At 52.0% G+C, this 13013-nt stretch overlaps 2 protein-coding genes across 9 annotated transcripts in view; one reads left to right on the top strand and one right to left on the bottom strand.

Annotated features, from left to right (window-relative positions):
- LOC309624703 (olfactory receptor 7G1-like) overlaps positions 1-13013 on the bottom strand; it is a 220844-nt gene that overhangs the window by 25733 nt on the left and 182098 nt on the right. The gene's annotated exons all lie outside the window — the stretch shown is intronic.
- The window catches only part of LOC309624712 (uncharacterized protein), an 81422-nt gene continuing 77054 nt past the window's right edge, over positions 8646-13013 (top strand). For 3 of the 8 annotated variants that reach the window (XM_082383107.1, XM_082383105.1, XM_082383106.1), the window contains exon 1: positions 8891-11455. In XM_082383107.1, coding sequence (XP_082239233.1) covers positions 11182-11455 — 274 coding nt within the window. In that variant the 5' untranslated portion in view covers positions 8891-11181. Of the gene's footprint in view, positions 11456-13013 lie in introns of all 8 variants that reach the window. The other 5 variants (XR_014242085.1, XR_014242086.1, XR_014242084.1 and 2 more) reach the window with 4 other exon arrangements.

Genomic DNA, 13013 nt, shown 5'->3' with positions numbered 1-13013 from the left:
TCTTTATGAACACAGGTCCTTTTGGAACCAGAAACGGCGTGAACTGTGATGGGCTCTAAGGCCAAGGGCAGGAAGAAATGCGACCAGGCTCTCCAGGAGCCACCCAGGGGCCTCGCCGGGCTCAACAGTACAAACTCGGCTGCCGTGCAGACAGCAGCTCATGCCCACGGCGCCCGAACACCCAGCCCCTGGACGGCGAGAGGCCTGTTGCTGCAGGTGGCCCGGGGCTGGCTGGTGAGGCCCGGCCCCAGACGTACGCCACCTTCTCTGGGGCCACCTCTCCGGGTCTGCGGTGGGGTTCTCCTGGGAGCCCCCAGTCACCACAGGACCAACGTGGCCTGTCTGCAGCCCAAGAAGGTGGGGACACAGGACTGTCCCCCGTGCCCCCCGCATCACCCGCGAGGCCGAGCAAGCACCAGTGGTGTCTGCGGGGAAGATGAAGGGCTCGTGCACAGCCCCCATCTACTGAAGATGCTGAAAGGGAGAAGCACAGACTGCAGCCACACGCGGTATGGACCAAACGCAAGTGTCCTTGCAGGACCCGATGTCTGAATGTCAAGGCCGTACCCGGGCCACAGTGAGAAGGCCCAGACCCCACGCAAGGCACAGAGAGGGGATGGGGGGAACATCTGCGAATCTGAGCTCATCGGGCATCACCCCAGAGGGAGCGGGAGCGGAAGAGGGAGAGGGAGAGAGCCAGAAGGAGATACGGAGGGAGAGGGAGACAGAGGGAGGTACAGACGTCTCTCCCTTCCCTGGGGGTTGTCTAGTGCAGCCAAGCCTGAAAACCACTGCATTTCGGGAGATGGGTCCTCATGGAAAAGTTAAATAGTAGCTCATGGCATTATCGACACATATTAAAAAGGCCCCAAATCTTGGGGAGTCAGGGAGGGGAGCTGGCGGCTGCCTCGTAAACAAGGAGAGATTGGGAGTCAGAGGAGGTGCCTGTGCAGCCCGCCGCCGCCGCCCAGGGCCCCGCAGACTTGATCTCCCAGCTGTGGTCCCGGGCTGGAAGGCAGCGGGGAGGTCAGGCCGTCCAAGCATCAACGTTGACTTCAGGGCTGATCTAAAAGGCGCCTGGTGTTTGTTGAAGCAGAAAAAAGAGAAAGCAGTGGGGAGAGGATGGGAGGGGGAGGGAGCCCCCATCAGCCCTTCTCCCTGTCTCCCTGTCTGTCTTCCTGTCTCCCTCCCTCCCTCCCTCTACCTCCCTGCCTCTCCCTCTCCCTCTCCCTCCATCTCTCCCTCTGCCTCTCTCCCTCCCTCTCTCCCTGTCCCTCTTGCCCTGTCCCTCTCTCCTTCTCCCTCTCTCCCTGTCTCTCTTTCCCTGTCCCCCTATCCCTCTCTCCCTGTCCCTCTCTGGCTCCGTCTCTCCATCCCTCCATCGCTGTCTCTCTTTCCCTGTCCCACTGTCCCTCTCCCTCTTTCCCTCTCCCTCTCTGCCTGTCGCTCTTTCCCTGTCCCTGTTTCCCTGTTCCGCTCTTAGTCTACCTCTTTCCCTCTCCCTCTCTCCCTCCCTCTCTCCCTCTCGTGCTCCCTCTCCCTCTCCCTCCACCTCCTTAGGGAAGGAGGTGGAGGGAGAGGGACGGGGAGAGGGAGAGAGAGGGGGGAGAGGGAGAGAGGGATAGAGGGAGGGAGGGAAAGACAAAGACCGTCTCTCCCTCCCTCCCTCTATCCCTCTCTCCCTCCCTCTCTCCCTCTCCCTTGCTCCCTCTCCTCTCTCTCCCTCTCCCTCCAACTCTCCCTCTCCCTCCGTCTCTCCATCTCCCTCACTCCCTCCCAGAGATGGAGAGACGGAGGAAGAGGCAGAGACAAGGGAGAGGGAGAGAGGGAGAGGGAGAGAGGGGGGGAGAGAGGGAGAGAGAGAGAGGTCTCTTCCTCCCTCCCTTTCCCTCTCTCCTCCTTCTCTCCCTCTCTCCCTCTTCCCTCTCCCTCTCCCTCTTTCCCCCCTCCCTCTCCCCCTCTTCCTCGTCTCTGCCTCTCCCTCCATCTCTCCCTCTCTGGGAGGGAGTGAGGGAGAGCGAGAGATGGAGGGAGAGGGAGAGACGGAGGGAGGGAGAGGGAGAGATGTAGGGAAAGGGCGAGGGAGGGAGAGGGAAAGAGGGCGAGACTTCTCTCCCTCTCCCTCCACCTCCCTCTCTCCCTCTCCCTCCCTTCCTCTTCCTCTCCTAGAGGGAGGGAGGGAGAGGGAGAGACAGAGGAAGAGGAGAGGGAGGGAGCGAAGGAGAGGGGGAGTCGGAGAAGGAGGTAGGGAGAGGGAGAAGGAGAGAGGGTGCCTGCTTCCCTCTCTGTCTCCCTCCCTCCCGCTCCGTGTCCCTCTCTCCTCCCTCTCCCTCTCCCTCTGTCTCTCCCTCTCTGGGAGGGAGAGAGGGAGAGGGAGAGGGAGGGAGAGTGAGAAGGAGGGAAAGTGATGGAGGGAGGGAGAGGGAGAGAGGGTGAGGGAGAGAGGGAGAGAAGGAGGAGAGAGGGAGAGGGAGGAAGGAAGACACATCTCTCTCTCTCCCTCTCTTCCCCCTCCCTCTCCCTCTCCCTCTCCCCCTCTCCCTTGTCTCTGCCTCTCCCTCCGTCTCGTCTCTCCCTCTCTGGGAGGGAGTGAGGGAGATGGAGAGACGGAGGGAGAGGGAGAGTTAGAGGGAGAGGAAGAGGGAGGAGAGGGGGGAGGGAGAGGGAGAGAGGGAGAGAGAGAGGGATAGAGGGAGGAAGGGAGAGATGTCTTTCCCTCCCTCCCTCTATCCCTCTCTCCCTCTCCCCCCCTTTCTCTCCCTCTCCCCCTCCCTCTCCTGCTCTCTCTCCCTCTCCCTCCACCTCCTTCCCTCTCCAGAGAGGGAAGGAGGTGGAGGGAGAGGGAGAGAGAGGGAGAGGGAGGGAGGGAGAGGGAAAGAGGTAGAGGCACAGCGGAACAAGGAAACAAGGACAGGGAAACAGGCACAGGGAGAGAGGGAGGGAGGGAGGGAGAGGGAGAGAGGAGAGGGAAGAGGGAGAGGAAAGAGGGAGAGGAAAGAGGGAGAGGAAACAGGGAGAGGAAAGAGGCAGAGGGAGAGAGGGAGAGGGAAGAGGGAGAGGGAGAGGGAAGAGGGAGAGAGCGAGAGGGAAGAGGGAGATGGAGAGAGGGAGGGAGAGAGGGAGAGACAGATGGAGAGAGAGAGAGGGAGAGAGAGAGAGGGAGAGGGAAAGAGGTAGAGGGAGAGCGGAACAGGGAAAGAGGGACAGGGAGAAAGGGAGGGAGAGAGGGAGGAGAGGAAGCAGGGAGAAAAGAGAGAAAGAACACACCGTGTACATTTCTGTCAAATGACACCGGGGATCCTTACACAACCAGGAGAAAATAACACAGGGAAGCTCTTTCTCAGCTGGAACTGGAACTGCAGACGGGGCCAAACACCACCAGGCTGGCCACACTTGTCCAGCCGCCGCTCCAGCCCCGTCAGCCATGAGTCTGGTCACCAGGGCTCTGAGTGTCTGCTCCAGGGAGCTGGGGTTCACCCTCTCACCCGGGAGGCCGGGCCAAGACAGCAGGGCCCCAGGCTGGACACATAGGGGGCAAAGCATCCCCACAGGACAGCTTGTGCGAGCAGATTCAGCTGCCAGATTCTAGAGGCCCGGGACCACCCTGTGGCCCGTGAAACCCAGGAGCCACGAGGGTCTTGCATCGTGATTCCTGTCCGTTGGACTGTCAAGTTTATGTAGGGAATCTTGGAAACAGTGGTAACAAGGCTGAATCGGAACGAGCTTTAGGCTATTATGGACACCCTTATGGAAGTGTGTGTGGGTTGCTAAAAACCCTCCCGGCTTCGCTCTTGTTGAACGTGAAGATCCCCGAGATGCAGCCGATGCTGTCCGAGAACTAGATGGGAGAACACTATGTGGCTGCCGAGTAAGAGTGGACCTGTCGAATGGGGAAAAGAGAAGTCGAAATCGTGACCGCCTCCTTCTTGGGGTCGTCGCCCTCGAGATGATTATCAGAGGAGGAGTCCTCCACCTCCCACACATCTCCGAGATGGAGAGCCTTCTCCGTCAGCCAGAGCAGGTCCCTTTCTAGATATGGGAGAAGAGAGAGATCCCTGTCCCAGGAGAGAAATCACAAGCCGTCCCGATCTTTCTCTATGTCTCCTAGCCGATCTAGGCCAAATGAAAGGAAATAGAAGACCACTTTGCAAGAGGAGTGGTGTACAGGCAATAACTTCATTTGGCAAGAGTATGTACAGAAAATTCAAGTTTTGTTTGAGACTTGCGAAGCTTGGTGCACTTTTTAAATGTTTTAGCTGTTCACATTTGTTTGTCTCTTGACCCAGTGACACATAAAGGTGTCAATCTCTCTGGTTTGAAATGGGTCATATGAGGCATGTAATGTGAAGAATTGTTACCTTACAATGTTCCCTTAAGCAAAATTGAATTTGCTTTGAATTTTTGGTCTTGCCTAGACTGATAATAAAACTCTAACTCCTGCCCACCTAAAGTGTGATGTTTACTATTATGGAAACATTGAAAAGACTTTCTGTAGCTGGGATATGGTATGCAGCTGTAGTTAAGCAAGCAGTCTTTAAAAGGTGCTGTGAACACAAGCCAGCAGGTAAAAATGAAAGCCGCACCCTTACCCTAGATTAGAGGTTTAGAAATTCCACTAGTCTTCACACTGGACAAGAGGTTGTCCAGGGAGTTTAGAATCTAAGAAGTTTCAAGGAAGTTGGTTTACCTTTGAGTTAGGTCATAAGTCCCCTCTGTGATTGCTGTACATGAATACATAGCTCTTTGTAATATTTTTTGGAAATTTGAGATTATCAAGATACCAATGTCCTGCCAGATTAAGAGTATATTGTAGAGCTGAACTTTGAGTTACTGTGCAATTTTTTTTTCATGCTGTCATTTGTAATATGTTTTGTGAGAATCCTTGGGATTAAAGTTTTGGTTGCAAAAGAAAAAAAGAAAAGAAAAGAATCCGCCTGCCAACGCAGGGGACACAGGTTCAAGCCCTGGTCCGGGATCAACTAAGCCCGTGGGCCACAACTACTGAGCCTGCGCTCTAGATCCTGGGAGCCAGAACTACTGAGCCCCCGTGCCACAACTACAGAAGTCCGCACGCAACGAAGACCCAACGCAGCAAAAAAAAAAAAAAAAAAAAAAGACGATACTGGCCAGATGATCAAGGGTAAAATCGTTTGTCATAAGTCCCGTTGATGGTGTGTATCCTTGATGTGACCTGAGGAGAATGGCATTTTTATCTCTGTCTGGATCTTCCGCCCCAAACCCCATAACTCCAGACCAACCATAAGAAAACATCAGAAAACGAACAGACAAACAAATTGAGGGACAAAATACCTGACCAGTCCTCCTCAAAACTTTCAAGGTATCAAAACCCAGGGACGTCTGAGAAATGTCACAGCCCAGAGGAGACTGGGACAGAAAAAGGATGTTAGGGGAAAACTAGGGAAATTCTAATCAAGTGTGGACGTTAGTTAATAACAATGTATCCATCTTGGTTCCTTAGTTGGATAAACATGTCGTACTAACGTACTAACGTGTTGGAAATAGGGATACTGGGTCAGGGTCCACGACACTCTGTACACTCTGTACAGATCTTTGCAACTTTTTTATAACTCTAAGCTATTCTAAAATTAAGCGAGTACTGAACAGAGATAAGAATGTTATTTCCCTGATTTGAACATGCCTGAGTTTCTTCTCATGGTCACATTTTTGCTGTCTGGATGTGTCTTGGAATCAGTAGCAAAGGAGAGTTGCCAGCCCCTGGGAAGATGTGGGTGGTTTGCAGGTGGCTTGCTCTGGAGCTGAAGACCACGGTGGGAAGTCTGCAGCCTCGGGCTACACTTAGAACCATGGGAGGGGATGGGCCAGCTCAGTTCGGGATGGAACCTATAAATAAAACTTTTTTCTTTTCCATTATGGCTTATCACAGGATATTGAATATAGTTCCCTGTGCTAGACAGTAGGACGTTGTAGTTTATCCATCCTATATTTAATAGTTTGCATCTGCTAACCCCAAACTCCCAATCCAACCCTCCCTCACTGTTTCTCCCCCTTGGCAACCACAAGTCTGTTCTCTATGTCTGTGAGTCTGTTTTTGTTTTGTAGACGAGTTCATTTGTGTCGTATTTTAGATTTCACATATAAGTGAGATCATATGATATTTGTCTTTCTCTTCTGACTTACTTCACTTAGTATGATAATCTCTAGGTCCATCCACGTTGCGGCAAATAGCATTATTTCATTCTTTTTATGGCTGAATAATATTCCACTGTATATATGTACCACATCTTCTTTATCTATTCATCCATCAGTGGACATTTAGGTAGCTTCCATGTCTTGGCTATTGTAAATAGTGCTGCAATGAACATTGGGGTGCATGTATCTTTTCTTTCTTTCTTTCTTCTTTCTTTCTTCCTTTCTTTCTCTCTCTTTCTTTCTTTCTTTGTCTCTCTCTCTTTCTCTGTTTCTCTCTTTCTTTTTTCTTTCTTTCTTCTTTTATTGTCACACGGCATGTGAGATCTTAGTTCCCTGACCAGAGATGGAACCCATGCCCCCCTGCACTGGAAGCACGGAGTCTTAACCACTGGACCACCAGGGAAATCCCAGGGGTGTATGTATAGTTTTGAATTAGAGATTTCTCCGGATCTATGCCCAGGAGTGGAATTGCGGGACCCTATGGCAGCTGTATCTGTTCCTGCACGTCTCACATCAACCACCTGCACTCCAATCCTTGCTCTCAACGTCATCTTCGGGGAACCCAACCTGCGACAGGGACCTTGACAAGAAGAAATGGCTCAGGGAAAAGCTACCTGCACTGGGAGGAGATAGAGGCCATCGCCCCTGGGGTGCGGCGGGGAGAGTGGCACAGAGATTTGTCATTTCACCCCCGATACTCATCTCAGCCCTCCTGGCTGCCCCACTCTAGGTCACCTCGGGATACAGAGGTGACCCGGTTAGAGCCCCTGCCTGTGCAGGAAGCTGGGGGCACCAGCGGGTCTGACTCATATTAGTGCAGGGTCTCCCCCGCGGCACTGGGGTTATTCGGGGCGGGTCACCCTCTGCTGAGGGCCCCTCCTGGGCACTGTGTGGGGTTTAGCAGCATCCCTGGCCGCACCCATTTGATTCCAGGGGCCCCTCCCCCCCAGTTGTGACAACCACAGATTTTCCCCACACATCACGGAAGAACTGGGTGAGGCGGGGGCAGGATGGCCCTGGGCGAGGACAGTTGTGTTGAAGCAACCAGCCTGGCCCAGGGCAAGGTCTGCCCCAATCCCGTCAGCGCCTGCATTTAGAACTGCCCCTTTCCTCTCCCACCTCCCCTGCCCTGCAGTGGTCTCCGAGACCCCTCTCTCATCCCCATGTAATAAATCACACCTTCTCAGTTTACTGTTTGCTGCCCTCGCTAGAACGTGAGCTCTTTGAGGACAGGGATGCGGTTATGTCCCCAGCACCTAGAAGAGTGTCTGCTGTGTAGTAGATGCTTCCTAAATACTTGCTGAATAAAGGAGTTGAATAAAGGGATGAGTGGATGAATGAATGAAGGTTACAATGGAAGGAGGGGGGAGATTCCCTTTCTAGCTCTCGGGGGTTGGGAGATCAAGTGAAAGATCCGTCCTAAATAGGCTGACCAGCCTTCTGGGGTTCCCCGGGATTGAGGGGTTCCCCAGAGTTCCAGCGCTCAAACCTGAGCGCTCCTGGGCAAACTGGGCGCGGGTGTTGGTCACCCTATCTAAACACAGTAACAATTCCAGCTGCAATAGCAATGGCCAATGACCTCTACGGTCTTATCGACCATGCACAGTTCTTTACCTGGCGGGGAAGGGTGGGCCGGGATTGGAATTCTGGTGATCCAGGGTGGGTGAGGGCACACCCGGGTTTGTGTAGGGCAGTCCAGGAAGGTTCTGGAGGAAGTGACAGTGACACAGGAGGGAGGGAGGAGTCGAAGGAAGAACGTCCCACATGACAACGTGTGCCAATGGCCCTGGGCCCAAGGTCACACCTGACCAGGGCTTGCTTTTTTTTTTCTAATTTACTTTTTCCCACATGGATATGCAATTGTCCTAATGCCATTTATTGAAAACTCCTTAATTTCCCCACTTTCTGTCATAGCAAGTTCTCATATATCTGTTTCTGGACCTTTATTCTATACCATAGAGCTATACGTCCCATCCTTGCACCACTAGGGCTGTCTCATCACTATAACTTTATTTTTTATTCATTTTTTTTTTTTTTTTTTGGCCGTGCCGTGCGGCATGTGGGATCTTATTTCCCTGACCAGGGATCGAACTCGCGCCCCCAGCAGTGGAAGCTCGGAGTCTTAATCACTGGACCTCCAGGGAAGTCCCCAGGGCTTGCTTTGACATCCATCGAATGGTGGCAGGTGGGCGCGAATGGTGGCAGGTGGGCGCGGGGAGCAGCTGTCTGTGAGCCATCCTGTGTAGAAATGCAGGGTGGAGGGGAGGACAGATGGAGCGGGAGGGGAAGAAGCAGAGGAGGGAGGGAGGGAGGGCGGGCGAGAGATAGAGAGTTTCCGGAGACTACAGCTCTGGCTGTGTCCTAGGGCATGAAAGCTGAAAACAGCTCCTAGTGCCGGAAGCCTTGGAGCCGGAGCCTGGGAGCCAGGGTGACTGGCTCTCCTCCCTGGTGTGTGTGTGTTGGGGGGTGGTGGCTCTGGGCTTCTCAGGCTGGGAATGGGGTGCACAGAGCAGGGACGGAGCGGGGACCCTTCTCTCTGGGACCTCGTGGGCCATCCTCAGCTCACAAAGCTGAGCCACTCCTGCCCTACGAGTGAGGGGCTTCTCCTCCCTGTCCCCTGGATCACACCCCCTCACACACAACTTCCCCGTGTGTGTTCCCAGCAACCAAGAGAGTCTGTTTTTAAAAGGTTTGGGGGAGGGGGGTAAACATACAAACAAGAGCAGAATGGATACTCTTTCAGAATGTGAATGGCTCTGTGTAAGCCCACCCCCAGGGTAACCACAGTCCTGACCTCTAACACCCTTGACGAGTCAGCCTTGGTCTGGGCTTGCGGACCCACGGAAGCTTCCTCATCCCCTCCTTCAGATCCCGTCGCTCCCTCGGCGTCTTTGTGAGAAGCACCCGGGGAAGTGGGACTGCTAGGCTGTACTGCTGCTAGAACTCCACCTGGGCTCCACCAGGCTCCAGCCCCCTGCCCTGTGCACCTCTCTGACCCTGAGGCACCTCAACTGGTAGGAGCCGCATCACCTTCCCTCCCGGGACTTGTGACACTTAAGGCAGACACCGAAAGGACAAGCCTTTGGCTCCCTGGCTGGCAAAGAGCAGCTACTCAATTGTCATAAGTGTCCGTATCAGTGAGGGTTCTCCAGACAAACAGAATCCATAGGGTGTGTGTGTGTATATACACACACACGTACATATGTACACGCATACAAAAATATACAGCTGTGTATATATGTAGTATGCATACACACATATACACATATAGTATATACAATACACACAGACATATATACACACATATAAAATGCATAGTTTGTATATATACAGTATGTATACACACATATACACATAATAGATACAATACACACAGACATATACACTATACATACACACATATAAAATGCATAGTTTGTATATATACAGTATGTACATATACGTATAACACATGCAATATACACACCTAGGTACATATATATCATACATATATACACACATACAAAGATATTTAGGTGTGTACATAGACAGTATACATACATACACATATAATATATGCAATACATACACGTACATACATATAGACACACATATACACCTACATATAAAAGCACATAGCATAAAAATATATATGTACTGTATATATAAATTCATCGTATATATACATACATATATCATATATATACGATATAGACACATACATATATACAATGTATACACACACATACACACCTATATGTAAATATGCGCATGTACATACACATATAAATACATATGCAAGTGTGTACATAATAGTATATACAGATATACATATAATACCTAGAAACATATACACATACAGGTATACAACATATATACACACCTATATATAAATATACACTGTATACATACATACATACAGTGTACATATACTGTATATATACACACACCCATATATTAATATATGGGTGTGTGTATATATACAGCATGTTCACATTTATAATATGTATTCTATATATATACACAGACATTCATGTATACAATATATACACACAAATATATAGGCTTGTATGTATACTGTATATAGTACTTACACATATACTACAAACGCACGCACATATAAACATATGTGTATACATATATATAATATGTATACACACATATACAAATTAATAGGCTTGTATATATTCAGTATTTTTACATATATAGTTTTGTTTTAAGGAGTTGACTCATGTGACCGTGAGGCAGGCAAGTCAGGGCAGGACTCTGGGCTGGAGACACAGGCAAGAGCTGATGTCCCAAGGCCATTGGAGGAACAGTTCCCTCTTTCTACGGAACCTCATTTTTCTCTCCAGTCCTTCAACTGATGGACGAGGCCCACCCACGCCGCGGCATTGACAATCTCCTTTACGCAAAGTGGACCAATTTCAGTGTTCATCTCTTCTGAAAAATACCTTCCTGGCCACATCTGGAATAATGTTTGTGGCTGCCGGGGCCCCACGCAGTGCGCACGTGAGATTAACCATCCCCGTGGCGATGATGACACTTTATTTTCTCTCTTGACCATTGTCACTACTATTCTAATTAAAATGGCAGCGCCATGAGGGCAGGGCATTTCCTTTTTTGCCAGTACTGAGCATCCAGGGTCTGGTGCCTAGCATAGGCTAAACACACGGCATTTTTGTGACCAGAAGCCGGGATTCCAGCTGTCATATTTAATGAGGAATTATAGTCTTATTATTGGTGGAGGGGGGGGTGTCACGGTACGTCAAGGGCGGGAGTCGAACCCGCCACCCCAGGCCCCGAGGGGTCTCCCCGGGTCCCCACTTCGGGCCGGTGGGGGTGGCCGGGGGCAGCCGAAGACGTGCGTGCGTGCGTGAGAGGGGGCGTGTCCACGGGGCGGGCGGCGCTCGCCACGAGTGAGTGGTTCAGCTCGGCCCCGGCTCGTTGTGCGCGCCTCACGCCGGCCCGAGTTGGCAGCAGGTCTGGAGGCCCCGGGCCGGTGACCACAAAGAGGGAGCCGGGGGCCGGATGGGAGCGCGGCGGCGGCGGCGGCGGCGGCGGCGGCGGCGGCGGCGGCGGCGGCGGCGGCGGCGCCGGCTGAGGCCCAGGCCAGGCCCCCTCCCCTCAGCCTCCCGCCGGCCCGCCCGCCTGTCCCGCCCCCGCCGGCGGCGCCCCGCCCCTCCCCTAACCGCCAGACTAGCCTGGTGCGGGGGCCGCGCGCGAAGACATGGGGGAGAAGCTGAGGCTGGAGTCGCCCGTGGGGGCCGAGCCCGCCGTCTACCCGTGGCCGCTGCCGGTCTACGTGAGTGCCGCCCATCCCCTCTTCCCGGACCCCCGCCCCTCTTCCCCCACGGCGTGCGCTCAGCCCACCGAGAAACGGAGCGACTCGAGTCGCCAGACCCTCTTTGGAGCCCCCCTTCCCGCCCCGCCGTGGTTCTCCGCGGCCGTTCCAGCCCCCGCGCGCAGAGTGGGCAGAGGGGAGCCGGGGCCGGCCGGGGGCGCAGACTCGGCCGCGGGGACCCCGTGCTTCCAAGGGGCGCCCGAGCCGGGCTGCCGTTGGCTCTGTAGGGCTGGGGACCCCGGTCCCCCCGGGCCTGGACTGCCGGCGGGCTTGCCCTTCCGTACTTTATGATCTGACACGTCGGGTTTCTTTTTCCTGACCGGCTTTACCAGACTTTACCTGACCAGCTTTACCAGCGTCCCCTGATAATGTGTTAGATATTCAAGCTTTAGAGCCCGGTCCCAGCCCTATGGAATCAGCAACTCTGGTGGGGCTCAGTGATCTCTGTTATAACAGGCCCTCCAGATGATTTTTATTCACCTTAAAGTTTGAAAATATCTGCATTGTCAGCTGACCAAAGCGTCCACCAGCAGGTGAAGGGGAGTGGCACCTGCAAAAGATAGGGACTGGTCAAGGCAAGTACAGGAGCATTTGCCGTGGTAGTAATGGAGAATGCCTTTTCTCCACTGGTTGGCACAGACTAGTATCTGGGAGCAGTGGCAGGGTTATTTAGGATGCTTTACATTGCAGTGTAGAGTGACCGCTGTCCTGGTTTGCCAGGGACTTCCCCTGTGTGAGCACTTAAAATCTCATCCTGGCAAACCCCTTAGCCCTGGGTGTGAAAGGCTTAGGGAATAACATGAAATTTAGGGGAAACAAGATGTAGGTTTTGGGCAAGTCACAAGTGCTAATTAAAGCTAAGCAAGTATGGACAACATCTAGCTTTCTTTACCCCTTTGCGGGGAGGTAAATCTGATTGGGTGAAAGGACTTCTTGTTAAGAGATCTTTGTAGAAACATCCCCTTCTGCTTAGTCCGCTGGTTCTCAGTTCTGGCTAGACATTGGCATCGTCTGAGGAGATTTTAAATGATTTTATTGGTCTAGGATGACCAACCGTCGGCGTGAGGGTTTTTAAAAAGTGCTTCAGATGATTCTAATGTGCAGCCAAATTTAGGTGCCACTGCTTAAGCGTTTGAACCGCTGCTACATATTTTCACCTCATCTTCCTATGAGAATATCCAACTGTAGTTGAGGTTTGTTATTTTTCTTTTTCTTTTTTTAACTGTCTTATTATAAGATTTACTGTCTTAAATAAGATTGAATGTACAGAAAATCCTGCTAGTCCATCTGGTGTAGCTGGATACCCAGAATAATATCGTTAAGATATGTACCATTTAAGTATTGTGACTGGCCTTTTTAAAATTAACATATGCATTAAATTAGTGTTGATAGTATAGATCTCTTTCGAAGTTATCATGTTGGGGAGCTATACCTCTAATCTGCTGCCATTGCTAAATATCTGGACACCTCTTATTAGGAATTGCTTTAAAAAATCTTTAGGGATTAAAACCAAGATTGC

This window comes from Balaenoptera borealis, assembly GCF_965194805.1.
Source record: "Balaenoptera borealis genome assembly, chromosome: 2".
In the NCBI taxonomy this organism is placed as follows: Eukaryota; Metazoa; Chordata; class Mammalia; order Artiodactyla; family Balaenopteridae; genus Balaenoptera; species Balaenoptera borealis.
The sequence above is the reverse complement of the archived record's forward strand: the minus strand, read 5'-3'. Positions and strand labels throughout refer to the sequence as shown.